This window comes from Megalops cyprinoides, chromosome 15, assembly GCF_013368585.1.
Source record: "Megalops cyprinoides isolate fMegCyp1 chromosome 15, fMegCyp1.pri, whole genome shotgun sequence".
Classification (NCBI taxonomy): Eukaryota; Metazoa; Chordata; class Actinopteri; order Elopiformes; family Megalopidae; genus Megalops; species Megalops cyprinoides.
This window is the reverse complement of record NC_050597.1, coordinates 13203248-13219897: the sequence shown is the minus strand read 5'-3', so window position 1 is coordinate 13219897 and position 16650 is coordinate 13203248. Positions and strand designations below refer to the sequence as shown.

Genomic DNA, 16650 nt, shown 5'->3' with positions numbered 1-16650 from the left:
CATTCCCGATATGACAAGGCTGGCTATATGCATTGACAGTCAGAATAAAATGAATATATAACAACAGACAGGAGACGCATTGACAGCAGCCAGAAAGCATGGACGACTGCCTATTTAGAGCCGACAGCTGTTCTTAAAGGAAGCATTTCTTAAAGGAAGAAGAGGAGAGAAAGCTTCTAGGAAATTAATATACCAATGTGAATGTCATAATAATGGATATGTTTTAATAAGAACTGTTTGGAACAAAAAAAGATGAACCTAAAGTTTCCTTCCCTAATTCAGTTTAAGGGTCCCCAAGGATCCCAAGGAACTTTTCTGCAACTTTCCTGGATGAAAATATTTTTATGGATTTTCTAGGGCTGTGGAGACTGATTCCACTTCCTGGATCTGGACACTTTGGTTGCAACTGGGTGCAGAGCTTGAATAAATTGATGTGGGTTTATAGCTCAGAGAAACAAAAACGCAAGTTGATCCAAACTGATGCCCGTGTTTACCAAGATGGAAAAAACGCACTCATGCACAAATCCCCATCGGGGCACTGATGCTACCACTTAATGCTGATTAAGATGATAATCTCCATTCCTGAAACCAAAGTGGTTCTGATTCCTGGTAAAGATAAAACAAACATTTTTTTCTGCTAATTATCGGGCAGGCACAAAAGCAGATCTGAGGAGCTATTAAACAAGCTGAGTGAAAATAAAGGTGTGAAGTGCAGAAAAAAAATCCCTGCGACTAACTGCATCTTGTGATTCTTCTAGATGAGACACACTATGATTCAGCAATCAGTACATCATTTCTAAGGTGACAAGAAAGAATGCCTCACCTGTATTTTAACAGCAATTACAACGGAGTTGAGGTCTTTATCCAGTTCCTTCAGGACAATCAGTTTCTTCAAGGTGAGGCTGCATAGCCTGCGAAAGACAGGGAAATGTTTGCTCATAAAGTTTCATAGAAACACTGATCCAAAGTGTACTTGTAGTTTACATTTTTACATATGATTCCATTATACGACTGGATATTTACTAAAGAAATGTAGGCTAAGTGCAGCGTTTTGTTCTGGGATGCAATTAGCTGTAATTCTCTGCCTGTTTTCAGGCCTTGCACAGTACCTTGAGCACTACCACCACACTGCTACCTTACATTGTGTGCATCATTAACTTTTCGCTAACTTTCGCTAGTGCTAACACCTTCATACCATTTACTAAGTAATAAAAAATGTTTATGGGGATGCTGTGTATTCAGGTGGGCCTCTTCCATTGTTCCCTGTGCCCCTGCGGGGCACTCTTATTATCTGACACACTTTCAAGGTATGCTTGAGTAGGATAAGGGCTCCTTTTCTCAATTTTTCTCTTATTTGACATTTCAAATTAAGCAGTAGAGTCTTCTTTATATGCAGAGGAGAGAGGGAAAATGGAAATGGGGCAGACAAGCTGGCAGGAGATAAAGGTCTGCCTTCCCGCCCCCTCAGGTCCTGCAATATCGGCTGCTCCCCCAGGGGAAGGGGGCTGAGACTAACCGATTGCAATGTCACATAGTGAGTGTGTGTGTGTCCAAAAACAAGCGGCGGATGGCCGGGTCAGCCGTCACAGAGCATGCCCCTCCTTCCATTACCCCCGACCTCAGCAGAGAGAGCCCAGGCGAGGGCAGGATAATCAGAGATCTGTCCACAACAGGAAATTGCACTTGTCCTCCATTCTGTCTGTGTCATAAGTCACCAGTGTGTCATCATAGTGGTTCGGACACATAGGCCAAGGCAGTGCTGGAGTCACAGAAGTGCTGAACCGTTCTCCAAGCAAGTACTTCAGATTTTAATCAATTCTGACAAATATTGCAGCAGAGAAAGAGACAAGCTGGGGAGTGGGAGTGCTCATTGTCTCACAGAGAGACGTGTGCACCCACACACACACACACACACACACACACACACACACACACACCCACACACACTATTAGCTATGCTGGGGTTCCAGCCCCCCTGTATACCGAAATCGTCCGGTTTCCAACAGAGAGAAATTGAACACTTGCTCAATCACACATAAAGAGCAACAGAATTCGAAGCTGAGGTAAAGAAAACATTCTGCTTTCTCAGCTGAAAAACCCCCCACACCACCTGACTGCACACATTCTCAAAGGCCATTCACCATGCAGCACTGCTGGAAGGGCCTCCACATTAAAGAAGGAGCCCTGAGCAAACGCTGACGCCGGACAGAAAAACCCTTACAAAGAGCCAGACTCCAATGCAATCTAATATCAAACTAATGAAGAAATCACTCGCATATTCAAATCCTTTCTAGGAAACTGTGATGGGTTTCGACTATCGACACAAGCACTTCTAAACAATTTGGTCTGATCTGCAAATGGCACAGACTCTATGCACTGTTGTTTTCATTTTTCAAAGTGATCCCGCTCAGAGATGTTTATGGAACTCTGTACTGAATAGTGCGACTTGGTGCCCTTGCTCTAAGAGGAGATAGTTCCACTGCATGTCCTCGGTCTCATTTGACTTTGTACACAGACTTTAAACGCTGGAATATATTAAAGCTTTGAATCACTGCGATTCATGAGCCATCTGCTCTTCATTAACAGAACAGGTGTATGAAACAAATCTGTGCTTATTTCAAAACGAATTCCATTTTCCGCTGTGGTTATAGCACGCTGTTAGAAGGCGTATCCTCAGTCAGGCCTGCTGTCCTGGAGGGTTACCCTGAAGGTCACCACAGCAGCAGGGTCACACACGGGGCAGAGCTTGAGACACACACAACGGCACTTTCCTCCAGTTCACACAAAGCATTCTCCCAATGTCCCACTAACACTGAAGCATGCCATCACACCTACACACTTCCGGCCACACTGTGAGAATGTAATGCGCACAGAGAAACGTCATACTGTGTGGGCAAATGAAAGTGTCTCTGGGCACTAATGCACACGCACATACACGTACACGTACACATACACATACACATACACATACACATACACATACACATACACATACACACACACACACACACACACACACACACATACACACAATTTCACACTGCCTTCCTGCTTGAGGACCACTGCACAGAGTCTGTGAGCATTCTGCACTGCTGAACACGCCACTCCCGCAGAATGTTTCCAGCGATGTCAGCGGCCACACGCGTGTTTACCTTACTTTCCCTGACCCACTTTTTCACCATTCCCTTTGCATTAAATCACAGGCAACAGGCGAGAGAAAGTCTCCCCTCACTAAAGTAAACAAACTCCACTCTGGTTAGAGGGGCTAAAGGAGCAGAGCTGGGTGACTTAACAGCAGCTCAGAAAACGTGCTTTGGCTGCAGAGAAGCCAGTGACACTGTGTTTGGTGTGTGTGTGGTGTTAGCAGATAGCAAGTGCTGAAGTACAAACATCAGTACAGTCGTGTGTTTGAAGCTGGAGTCTGAGGGCCTCTCAGCAGCCCATCTGATTCATGATTCTTTATCTTACTGACAACATCAATACATTACAGCTCACTCCCCCACCTCCTGCCATCACAAACACACACAATCACACACACACAGCACACAGATACTGACAGACACTACATCTCAGACCCCAACAGCCCTTCGGAATTCCGCAGGGGGGAACATTACCAGGATGGGTTTTTTATGGAATCTGCGAAAGGAGCTTTGTGTTCCCAAGACAAATTCTTCCCAGAAACACAGGCTGATTTTCGCATACATGCTTCCAGGAGCTGAGCCTGGCTGATACGGTCACTATATCTCACTGAGCCCTTGAGCCTCACCAGGAGTCTGGCACCCTGTTCGGGTTCATCACCGCGGTCTGTGGGGATGATTCAGAGCTCATTAAAAAAAGCTCCAGGCAGGGGAGGATCACTCAAGGGAAGGTGGCTAACGAAGGCGTTATCACCCCACCGACCATCTGCCTCACCTCCCCACCTCAGCCGCTGCTGGAGGCTCGCGGCAAAGGCCGGGGGAAACACCGACTCGCAGCGCTCTGAGCATGTGCAGATAACAGTGCGGTGCAGCGCTGGCTGGCCCTGATGCTTTGGCAACCCCTGCCTGTCAGCTCTTCCAGAGGTCCATCCAGGGCTCCTCTAGGGGTAGGACAGGTGAGGATGCAGGAGGAGGATGGGGGGGAAGTTAGGCAGTGAGACAGAGGGGGGAAGGATATCCCCTGAAGTCAGACGCTGATCCACAGTAGCAGTCGGATCAGCCCAGCGAGCCCTGGGCCTCCTCCAAATCGGCTGCCTTCGCCCCTCACAGGGACGCTTCCACACAACGCCGCCAGCACCCTCACACAGGAAGAGAGAGAGGTTAACACCGGCTTCCTAAAAGATGCAAATCGTCATTTGGCATGCCACTCCGGGGGGGGGGTAGCTCTCAGTCAGAGTGAGAACTTTGGCAAAGGTGCAATTTTGCCAGGAGGAAAAACCCCCTAAACCTGTATATCTTCGTCCAATTCCGCATTTCAGGGAACTGCGCGTTTGCAATAACACATTGTTCATAATAAGTTTGCAGTCTGTTTCCTAGTTGATAAGAGCTTGACAAAAAACAAAAAAAACTAAAAACAATTAGCCTCTTTCTGTGGGCATTCGCATCGCATTCGCTTATACTGACACTGCTAAAGCCGAGAGGCCGGGGCATGACTGTTACAGCCTGACTGTATCGATCCAAATTGTTGTTTACATGTTTATATTTCAAGGCAATTCCTCTTCGCCTCTCTTCGGCCCTCTCAGCCCTGTGTTTACTGCTTTCCTACCTAGAAAGGAGGAAGGAAGAGCTGGAGTGTTTGTGGTTATTACGGGTTGGTATTCAGCATACACAAAGGAGCCAATTCAGTCAGATCAATAACAAATCGCAGAATTAAGGTGCTTCAAATGCAGTACTCTGTACCCTTTCCCCCTCTCCTCTGAGTTATTGACATGCTGGATATGTGGTGAATGAGGTCGTTCCATAAACTTGACCACAACAAAAAGATGGGCACTGCTGGGAAAAAAAGCATACATCAAAGCTAAGGAAGTGTAACCCTCATATCTGGGGTCCAAACAGTTCGATAAAGCTGGTCTTTCTAGCATCACTGATAAACACATTAACCTTCTGAAAATCCTTAAAAGGGGCAGCTTTTTCCTCTTTCCCCTGCCTGTCTAATCAATTTGGTTAATCTCTGAGTGATTTATCACTGAGCTCGCTACGAGCCCTTCTTTTCCAGGCTATTAGATCCATTCTGCCCATTCTTGCCATTCTGACAATTATGCCCCCGTTCACACACAGCTCCTTTGGCCTGACAACAGCAGCAGCAAGCAGCACTCGGTGGTGCTGTTTGTTCACACGTGTGTGTATGACTGGAGTCACAATGGTATGCAAGTGCACAAGGAATGAAACTCACTTTCATGTCAGACAGCCGTCCAAGGTGTGCTAACCCAACTATGGAAGAGATTGACGAGACTGTGGAAGAGTTGGACTGTGGAAGAGATGTGTCAGCTTGCTTACGATGTCGTTCACTCTGAACACATTCCATAAAGACGGATCTGCGAGAATTCAAGAAAATAGAATTTTTATTCTTGTACTGTCTTGCTTTCTTGTATTGTCTTTATTCTTGTGCTAATGCGAGTCCAGAGTTGGACTATGGAAGAGATTTCCCTGTCAGCTTGTTTACAATGTCACTGATTCGGAATGTATTCGATAAAGACGGATCTGCAAGAAATGAAAAAACAGGAGGAAACAGCTTTATCCTTATATGCTGCTTTCCAAATAAGCTTTTAGCAGCTCACCTTAAGGTTGCCGTTATAAATAAACTTTACAGTTTTTTCTCCTTAATCTGTCTTTACAAAACAGACTTGGTCTCTCAAATTTATTCCCTAGATAAAAGACACCTTTGGCGGTTACAACTACAACAGGCATTGGGCTGCTGTTCCCAGCCACACTTATACAGTGGTGTACAGGCCTGACTCTTGTCAATATGTGCTTACAGCAAGACTGACGGCTGCTGTTGTTGCCACTGTTTGTAACCAGACTGTGCGAGCTTCATCATATTATGAGCTGGAAGAGGGACTCGCATTCAGGTGCTCTGTGAAAGAGGCCACAGGAATTGTATGTTTCAATGAGACACATCTCTTCAGAGCTGTATGGATTTGAGGGAATAAAGTGACAGGGACAGAGAGTGTGTGATGCTCAAATTCCTCCCCCTCTGTCCGTGTCAGAACTCAGGCAAGGACTCAAGTGCAGACAGAGAAAACTGGGCACACAGGTTTATTAAGTCCAGTGGGCAATCCAGAAACGAAGTCAAGGCAGGCAGAGTCAAAAAACCAGAACAGACATGGCGACCAAAACCACAGGGCAGGAACGAGGAGTGAAGCCAGGAAAACAGGCAAGAAAACAGAACCGGCAGGCAGACACGATGAAAAGACAAACGGCGAGTACGACACAGTGAACCGGGACGAACCAGCAACGAGACAAGACACAAGCAGGACTAAAATGGGGCAAAGGCTGATGAGAAGACGGGATGCAGGTGAAGACAGTCAGGCAATCAGGTGGGCGGTGACAGGGCGGAGAGCAGGGCAGGGCTGGAACACAGGGAAAAACAAAAGCACATGGACAGGGAAAACAAAACAACCAGCTAAGACGCTGCAGTCCTGACAGTCCGTAACTTTTAAACAAGAACCAGCACTGTGGAGGGCCCCTTATTAATGCCTTTAACCCACAGCTATACAATGAAGGTACTGTCATTATACTGTCAAGTTATAAAATGAAGGTACTGTCATTGTGCTGTCAAGTTATAAAATGAAGGTACTGTCATTGCTATTAGGGGGCCCACTTACTCAGTCAGTCAGTGAAAGAGTGAGCGTGCAAAGGACACTACTATCTCCAGTGCTTGGTCATACCCAAAAGACAAATCATTGCTTGCATTAGGGCTGCAATATTAACGTTGCCTGAGTGGAGGTCTGACAATGAGGAGCTGGCAGTATGAGGAAGTCGCTTGGGGCGCTGACAGCTGATGCTCTGTGTGACTCAGATGGGTAGTGTTCAGAGTGACACAGATATTTTCTGCTGCCCATCGCCGTCCCCTGATGGATCAGAGAGGTCAGTGGAGTTCCAGCCTGATGGCCGGGCTGATCAATGCAGGCTGCTGTACTGAATGGTCCGGCCTGAGGTGAGCTGTTCTCCGAAAACGATCGATACCGCTACATTTACGGACCTCATTCAACATGTGCTGTGTGCTCAACAGGAGCTCACTCCATTTAAAGTTCTCTTTCCACCCTCCCATAATGATAACCCGGGGAACACTGCTTGGTTGGACGCATGGTAAACACTGATGAATACATTAAACAAAGCACCCCTCATCATGCCACCTCAATCCCACATGCTGAAACAGTGCACAGCATTCAGACAGGTCTTTGTATCTGCTTTCTAATTTACAATGATTCTTTTACAGAGGAAATCACTGGCATATTTAATATAATGTATTGTTGTTGTTATCTCAGAACAACTGAGTACAGCAACAGACTCCATGAACTGACATCAAAAATACCTATTCAATGCACTGCTGTCTGTAGAAAGGCTCATAAATTCTTTAAAATGATTTCCTCTCCTCAAACACACACTACCCATTTACAAAGCACTCTAGTAACCATAGACAAATATTTGATTATTTAGAAAAACAACAACAGTCCCTGGTTTTTGCGCTGCACTATCTCAGAGTGTTTTTTGGCCATGATCCCAGACAACTTGCTTTGACAAGCTTTTGATGACAGGGAGAAAACCACAAGAGCTGTAATTTCATACAATATCAAGCAGTTCCACTCTCGGTTGGGCTCTACAAATGTACTGGATATGAGGCTTGCCAGCGCTTTAATTTATGCACTTAATATTTGACTCATATCCTACTTGTTAACTGCAGAACCGGGCTTAACACTCGAGTTTCTGCTATAGCTGTTGTGAAAACAGCGCATATAAAACAGTATAAAACAGACAAGTGTCTCTTCCAGAGAACTGCAACACCTTTCTCCAGATAAGATTAGGAGCAGAAATGGAGCGTGAAGGCAGAAAGCATGGCGTGTCATCTCGGAGAACAGTTTCAAAGCTGACCTCATCTCTCATTCAGTGAGGCAGGCGGCCACAGAGAGCCACTAAGGCAGAAATAGCCCTACTTTCCCCGCTCCCCAGGGGCCAGAGTGAGATGCAGTAGGGGCAGAGGTACTGTCTATGACTGAGCTCAGCCACGCCCTCCTGTCCTGCTCCCTCAGACAGACAGAGCTGGGCTGGTCATACTCGGCCTGCTGACGGCCCTGTGAGAGGCTACAGCATCATTCTCCTGTCCTGTTTTGAGATGCGACCAGGTGAAGCTGTAGCTGGGGACTTGCACAGGGCAGGTGGTTTGGGTGCACACAGAGGGTCAGCCAGCCTCTTCTGGCTTCTGTGTACTTGTTTATGTAGCTGGGAAAGTGAGGGATAACAACAGGGCTCTCACGCTCCCACAAAACGTCTCACTGGACTGCAGGCGGCTGAGCAGCGACGCTTCCAACAAGAAATTTTTAACCTCAGGAAGGTTCAACTTTATAGAGTCCCCTAGAGGACCAATCGAGTTACATCTCCTCAAATTTTAAAGTTCAACTCCTGGAAGGGCTGCTTGTCAGCTCCAGGCAGTCCCACTTAAAATGGGACCGACAGTCTCAAACAAAAAACCCATCTTGAACCAAAGGGCACTGCTGAACTCCGATATTGATACTTAAAATGTCAAGGAGAGACAGAATAACCCACACATTGCCCTTTAGTTAATGTAGAGCTGACAGCCTTTTACAAAAGCATTATCTATGTTCAAACCCGTTCTTTCAATCCACTTAAACCATCAGGATGGAAACGACTCCACAATATTTACAGATGACAGGTCTCCACCTCCCCCCAGGACCACCACAGAAGGGAAAGAACATTAATGCCACAATCGTGTTTGAGTGACACTAGTTGTCACCTGCCAAATCACAAAACTCCACAGGGTATCCACAGTTGTCAGGAGAACTATTTTTAGTAAACTTCATACTTAGTCCTTATACTTTATACTTAGTCCTGATAACAAAAACAGAACACATATACTCCACCTAATCACTGCATGTGGGAGATGTTTAAAAGGCTGTAGTGACATATTCTGCACTGTAGGAGGTCTCAAAGGTAAGGTGTCAATGTCATAAACGGAACTTTGCACATCTACTCACTGATATATGAAGTGGAGGAAAAAGTGTCAGTCATGTGGCTGCATAAATCAATGCCGCTGCTGAATTACTCAGGGGTTCTCAGCTTTGGTGAGAGAGGTTCAGCTCCCCCCAGCTCAGGGGATGGGAAAGAGGTGCTGGAATCATGACAGGTGCATACAAGAGTGCAATGCAGAAACGGCAGCCTCCAGGGATGGGGAATTGTGGTAAGAGTTGTCAGAGTTGTTCTGAAACTATTTCGGACTTACTATGACCATTAATTACATTTCCATTAAAATGCCATCTTATACAGAACAAAGGAAAATGAGAAAAAAAAACTAAAAATAAAAAACAATGCCAAATTCATGAGGGTTGGCATCTCTGGGAATGTAGCACAGAGAAGCAGAGAGCTGCTGTACAAGGGTCTTTGCTTCAAATGAAAAAAGAGACAATTATCTCCCACATCTTTCATCATTGTACATCACCTGTTCCAACCCTACTGCAATGAGGACATCAGGGCTGGCTGCAGAACAGACACTGCTCTTTTCCTTTATTTGTCTGTCATCAAAAGGAATACAATAATGAGGCATAATGAAGTCATTTTTCCCTTCTTAGAATGGGACATTACCACATTTGTTTTTTGATGTCTCCCCCGCCGACCCACCAATCAAATACTCAAAGCCTTTTAGCGTATGGTGTTTTTTCATTGATGTTATTCCCAATTTGATCCGAACATCATTTAATTACACCACCTTGAACCTCAGTTTCCGGGGACTTCACATACAGGAAGAACCCACCCCTCTGCCACCCAGACCCCCTTTCAACGCTTTTGATCCGCGGCATGAGGCACGACTTCACTGGGACAACTTCTTGTGTCGTTTTCACCACTAAAACATCCTCTGCCACTATTTCAAAGGGATGCAGCTTTGAAGGGAAATACTCTGTGGTACTGGCATCACATTTTTGCAAGCATTTCCTTCATGTGCCCCCTGGGTACGCTCTCAGTTTTGGGACCTTACAGGAACTGCAGTAACAGAGGGCCTCTGTTGTATTCTGCAAGAGAAGAGGTGCTGCAAAACTGAAACCTGCCCACGACCACTGTGGATTGTAGGATTCACTCTGCTGTTACATGCCTCCTGCCCCTGAGCTTATACACCTGTTTCATACATTTTCAGTGAATGAAATGTCTTACCTTACAATTATCCTGAGGCTGCCCTATGTGGGTGCTGCTAACAGAATTATCAAAAGGGGACTAAATGCAGGGAGGCTAATGTACAGGAAGTTATGCTTGTATGCATGGGTTCAGCAGACAAAAGTGCTATTATTCCATACATAAACAAGTAGCAATACAGACAGCCACTGTGCACTAACAAAACTAACAGCCTGCAGCTGAAGAGCGCATCAGAGAGAGTGCATCTTATCTGTAAAGAGGAAAAGAAGAGACTGGACACATTAGGATATTCACCGTCTTCCGTCCATTAGCAGAATGTGCACAGACGTAAGACAGCCGGTTTGTTAATGGCACGATAAAAGGCCAGCTTAATTACTGTATGAGCGAGCTAATGTTTAGGAGATTCAGCACTCAGATCCATTCAGGCCCACCTGTGCCGGATTCCAGTCCGCATGTTCCTGTGCTGCTGCCGCCCCGTCCCTGGCGTGTGATCTGCTCTCAGAGCCACTGGGGACGCACACACTCACACACTCCTGTTCTCGCTGCTCGTCACACGGTGGCAGGTGCCGGTCACCACTCTGCTGCGCTCATCTGCGGAGGGCTTTCCTGTCCTGCTGGAGCCGTCTGCCGTTGCCCAATGCAACAAAAGGCTGCCTCTCTACCTCTTACAGCGCCGGCTGCTTCCTACCCCTCCACACTACACCAGTGCAGTTTGGAACATGACACCCACAACGCTGGCATAGTGGACAAGCAGCCTGTCTTCTGTCCCAAAGGTTTGATCTCAGATGGGCACCACTGTTTTGCCCCTTTAGCCAAAAAGTGCACATTGTGCCATCTTGGATAGATTTTGCCGTCACCTGAATTGCTTTTAAATAAAACCACTGTCCAAATGGATAACAGGGAAAGAAATGTAAGCTGTGTGAGTCCCTCTGAATAATGTGTCCCTCACCCAACAGATGAAAAATAAGACAGCCTCTTGAATTCCAGGGAATGTTCCTGTTAGGACAGGAATGAAATGTGAGGGTGATAAGGAGGGATAGTCTGTATCTCTCTGCATGCTCTGAACTCTGTGAGGAATAAGAGAGAAGCTCCATTACTCCATACTCTCTGGGCTTTCTGAGTTTCTCACTGTGAAAGAGGGCAACAACAACACTGCACTAGGTACAGTAATGGTTCAGTACTCAGCCCATGCAGTCGAATGGTAGCTAACACCAGGCCTACGACACCAGCCTGAACTGCTGCAGTTCTGTCCCTGCAAGCCCAGGCTGCTGCTGTGATGTAGGGGGTGAACAGCGTGTGTCTGTATATCATGTGTGGCTCTAGAGCATCTCATAATACAGCTTTAACAGCTACACCACACAGCCCCCCACACTAGACAGGACTGACCAGTGGAGCTGCTCACAACATCCATAGCTCAAAAGACTGTGCTTGCTGTATGCTCATGCCAGATATCCATGCTGCCAGTGTGCTGCTACACAAAAAAAAAAGTCTGCGTCTTTTGGGTGGGTAGCGCCTGGTCACGCTTCAGTTTGTGTGAGCTATGTTCACCACCTACTGTCTCTGGCTGCGGGCTAATCAGGCTGTCGTTGGAGCCACCTGTGTCTCTGCATCTCTCCCCCTCCCCGCCCTCCCAGGCACAGACACTCAGCTGGGCCAGTCAAGCATGCCAGGTGGGTGGAGGAATAGAGAAGGTGGAGCAGGGAGTGGAATGCAAATGACAGACCCTCCCCAGGTGACTTAAGGCCACAGCAAAGTTGTGCAGGAGGTGGAGGTGGAGACAGACCTTAATGTGTATTACTGCAGCTGGGTGGTAAATCTGTTGAAAATTTTAAAAGAATTTTTTTTTTTTTCATTTGCTTACCAGATGCTCTTATTCAGACCAACTTACACAGCCTACATTTTTACATGTTTTCCATTTATACAGCTGGATATTTACTGAGGCAATTCTGGTTAAGTACTTTACACAAGGGTAGAACAGCAGTGGCCCACCAGGAATCAAACAGGCAACCTTGGAGTTAAAAGCCCTGCTCCTTACCACCACACTACACTGATACCAAGTTATTGGTAAAGCCAAGGACTGGAATTCATCGAAGTACATCAGACACTTCAACAAGTTTAATAAATGAGTTATAAGCAAATGTGCATCTTCCACTTTAATCTTTCCCTTTGCAAGAGTGTCAACTTTGTCTTTCTTTCACAAGTAATATCCTTGCGAATCTACAACTTGTTAAAACTAGTAGGATGTTGTCTGTGGTTTGTGTGAATTTTGATGAAGCTAACACTGGGAAGATAGCAGACTCCCCGGCTAATCTCTTTCATTAGATCTTCCATAAGATGCTTATCACAAGGGAGCACAGAGCTGGATCCTTAGAGATGGAGGTGGATAATGTCAAACCGATTTACAGAATCCACTGTTGCTATAATAATAACGTGACAGTCAAAGTGAAAACCTGCATTGTGGCATCAACAGTTTTTCCATCTGTATCACATTTTATGGGTCTATTCAAATATGTAAATACCACTTGCTATAGGAGTTGCAAAACCTGAAATTTAAAGTATTATTATGCAATGTTGCAATTATTACCATTTCTACTAGGAAAAAGGACTCATAATTTTATATAATCTTCTATAATCAGGTTATCCACGTTGGAAAACATATCACTTGTTCTTGAAAGCTTCAATCTGAAGTAATCCAATATGCAACAGAAGTCTCCTTCATTTCCACGTCCATTGTTATTAGTGGGGAACATTTATTTTTAACTAAGGATGAGAAATGACACTGAAATGGAATTATTAGCTCTCTTAGCTCCCTTGTCATAAGGGGACTTTACAGTATGAGGATGAGTCAGGCAGAGAATTAATTATCATGTCAGTTATGTTCGCTTGACCTATGGGAGATAACTTTGCATAATAAAAACGGAATAGCCTTGTTCTCTTCTTCCCTTTCTCTTATAGGAGGTCCTTCCGTTGCACAGAATGTTTTTGTAATGCATTTGGGGTGAATTACAAGGTCCCCATCTAAATTTTGCAGTGTATGCCAAGTTATTTTTCACTTCTGTGTGTCTGGAATGGAAAGTAGCCACAAAACATCTGTCCGGCTGGTGTGAAAGCTTCACACGAGGGGCCAGCGAGGTAGGGCAGGCAGAAAAAGCTGGACACAAGCAAAAAAAAAAAAAACAGAAAGGTTTGAGTCCGGTGAAAACTTTGGATAGGGCTAGAGACCAACTCAAGAAGATATTTCTACAGCGGATCAGCGAGGAGCTTGGCTGCTTACTGGAGTTGGCACAGACAAAAAGCCGGACAGGAAGTTGCATTCACATCACACCTTCTCTCAGGCCTCAGCTGGGACCAATCAAAAGCGCCAGGAACGGTCACAAAACACCAGATGAGCTGTCCGAGGCTCAGATGTTAGATATTAACCCGCACAGCTCAGAAAGCTGAAGTGCCACATCAGGGAAATGCTCGTTAAATGAAAACACACTTTGGAATTTCTCCTGGTCAGCAAGCCAGACCGGCGTTCCCAGCTCGCTGTGCTCACCTGAGGTTCAGAAGCAGGAGGCTGAGGTAGCCATTTTCTGACAGAAGCGAGCAGCTCTGTGTCAACAGGGTGGATGAGGGAATAAACCCAAGCAAGTGGGCAGGAAGATGACATTATCTACATTGCTTTCATCCTTTGCTTTTCATCTTTTCGTGGCGTACAATGGAAACGCACAGTTCAAAGGCTTTCAGGTTCACTTCCTCCTCATCTCGCCTTGTGAAAACCCCATTCCACCCGAAGCATAAAACATTACATGCAGGGACAAAACGGGAGCTACTTTAAGCCGCATAACTTGTGCATGTGGTCGTTGCTTTTTTTTTTTTTTTTTTTTTTTTAAACCTGGAAAAAGCCGCTGCACTCCGCTTTTGAGCAATGGCATTACCTGCTCACTGGTCCCCGTTCAACGCATTACTGACTCCAAATAAAGAGCCTCGCTGTTTAAGTGCTACTGAATATTTCATAGAAACATAAAATCCCAAAAGGGAAACAGTCTATTAAAGGTTATGCTCATTTGTCTATTCTGTAAATGCAACAGTGCTTAAAGCCTGTGTGTCTACAACACAGAGTCAGAGGAACACGCAGCCTATGCCACTGAAAAACCAGCCAAAGAGTCAGACCAGAGAGGGGATTAATACAAGAGATTCTGAGAGAGGAAGAGATGCTCATTCATTTTATATTCAATAAATAATTACAGTCAGCACCAACCCCCCCAAAAAGTAATAATCTGTACAGACCTAAGAGGTCAGTCTTAACAAGTTTTCACAGCGGGAGGCAAAAAAAGATTACTACAGCAGGTGCACTTTTAAAACGCCGAGTGTGATTTTCTGATTGAGACCCTTTCAGCTGGGCCAGATACTCTCACATCCAGTGGGTTTAATTCTGGGTGAAATCCTATCCACGCCATGTTTAAAAAGGAGGGAGGGTAATGAAGAAAAAGGGGGAACAGGAAGCAATTTGTTTGCCATACCCCGAGCCCCGGCCAGGCTGGCCTGCAATAAGACTCCACGGTAAACACCCTCCGAGCCAGATGCTACATCTCAGCTATCTGGCGTCATCTGGGATAGGGCTCAGCAGAACCATCTGCATCTGTCCACTGCAAGGGGCTAGCAGAGCAGGCTCCTATCCAGGGTACTCACAGTTCCTTCAGTCCACCTATGTACAATTCCGAACAGAGCTCACAAACACAGCTGGGAATGAGAAGCACCCTGAAGCATTAAAACAAGCAGGGATCCTGAGTTTCACAGTATATCCACTCATATTCACAGCCATATGTCTACTAAAGTACAGCACAGTATACCCATATTTTCATAAATATTTAATCCAAAAATCTCTTTATTATAATCTGTATGATTTTTATTTCATATATACAGCATCTACATGTATGGATGGAGCTCAAACAGCCTAGAAAAGCTCAAATACGGCTCAGCCCTAAGCCCATTAACCATTAAGCACAACCACACAGAGTGAGGAGCAATACACATATATCTTCTGAGGATGAGTGACTGATGATGTTTGAGCATTCCCACTGATCCAGCCGCTGCTTTCATGGCCCCTCTGTTAATAGGAGTGACTGAATTTCTGAACAAGCCCTTTGTCTGGCATTGTCATTAATATAGTGGTCCTATGGGCATCATTTCTGACAGATGACATAACTAGCGCCCCTCACTTGCAAGCACACCACCCACCATACTGAGTGTTTACAAGTTCTTTAGGAAACAAGTGTAGAGGGTTTGTCACACCTTCAGCTGCCTGTTCCCAGCAAGTCTGTGAAAGCGCCCTTTGCAGAGAACGGGTGAAGCTGATAAGTCAGTGTTGTAAGCACAGACAGCTCAGACCACTGATCTGGAGTTAAAGAGGCCAAGAAATCCATAATCACTCTCATTCGTATAAATTCACCTTTACAAATTGTATAGCGTATGATATACACTAATCAACCAAGTGTAGTTAAGTTGCTATAGGCTAACACATATCAACCTACTACTCGAGCTGGCTGCTATACACTTGTTAAACTTGTTTATATCAACACAATCAGGACATTGCTTAACAGAAATATATGGTAATTGGGTGTTGGCTTGCCAACAGGTTGCCTGTTATTGAGTGCTAATATTTTTCTCTCTAAAAATTCTTTTAGGGACTGAAAACCAAACAAGTAAACTTCCTAAGCAGGGCAGGCTTCCTCTTGCGCAATTCTATCACAGCACGTTGTTCTTGCTAGACGCTGAGTCAGGACTGTGGGTGTCAAGAAGTGAACATTTTAAACCCCCACTCCTTGCTATTCACTGACTCAGTGGCCCACTTTACATGATTATTATTACATTGTTGGCACTTAGCATATGCTCTTATCCAGAGCAACTTACATAGGTTACAATTTTACAATGTTGCCCATTTATACAGCTGGATATTTACTGAAGCAATTCTGGGTTAAGTACCTTGCCTAAGGGTGCAACAGCAGTGCCCTAATGGGGAATCAAACAGGGAACCTTTCGGTTACAACTCCTGCTCCTTACCACTATGCTACACTGCTGCCCAACCTGGTAAGGTCACAAAATGTTCATGTTGAGGGGGTCTCCGGTGAATACAGGGGAGAGGAGGCAATTTGGGATGTAGAATAAGGAACATACTAATGTAAATAGACTTTGAAGGAATTTGAAAATGAAGGCTGGTCAAGGTTGGTTATTAGTACTTCTATTCTAGTCACAGTCTGCTTTGTGTTATACTGTTTTATCTTCAATATGAAATATGTAATTAGATCAATGCTCTGCAACACCTCCTGGT

General features: G+C 45.2%; 1 protein-coding gene across 4 annotated transcripts in view; it reads right to left on the bottom strand.

Annotated features, from left to right (window-relative positions):
- Nucleotides 1–16650, bottom strand: part of LOC118790188 (phosphofurin acidic cluster sorting protein 2-like) — a 74169-nt gene that overhangs the window by 34479 nt on the left and 23040 nt on the right. For all 4 annotated transcript variants that reach the window (XM_036547061.1, XM_036547063.1, XM_036547062.1 and 1 more), the window contains exon 2: nt 824–911. In XM_036547061.1, the coding sequence (XP_036402954.1) occupies nt 824–911 (88 nt within the window). The remainder of the gene's footprint in view (nt 1–823; nt 912–16650) is intronic.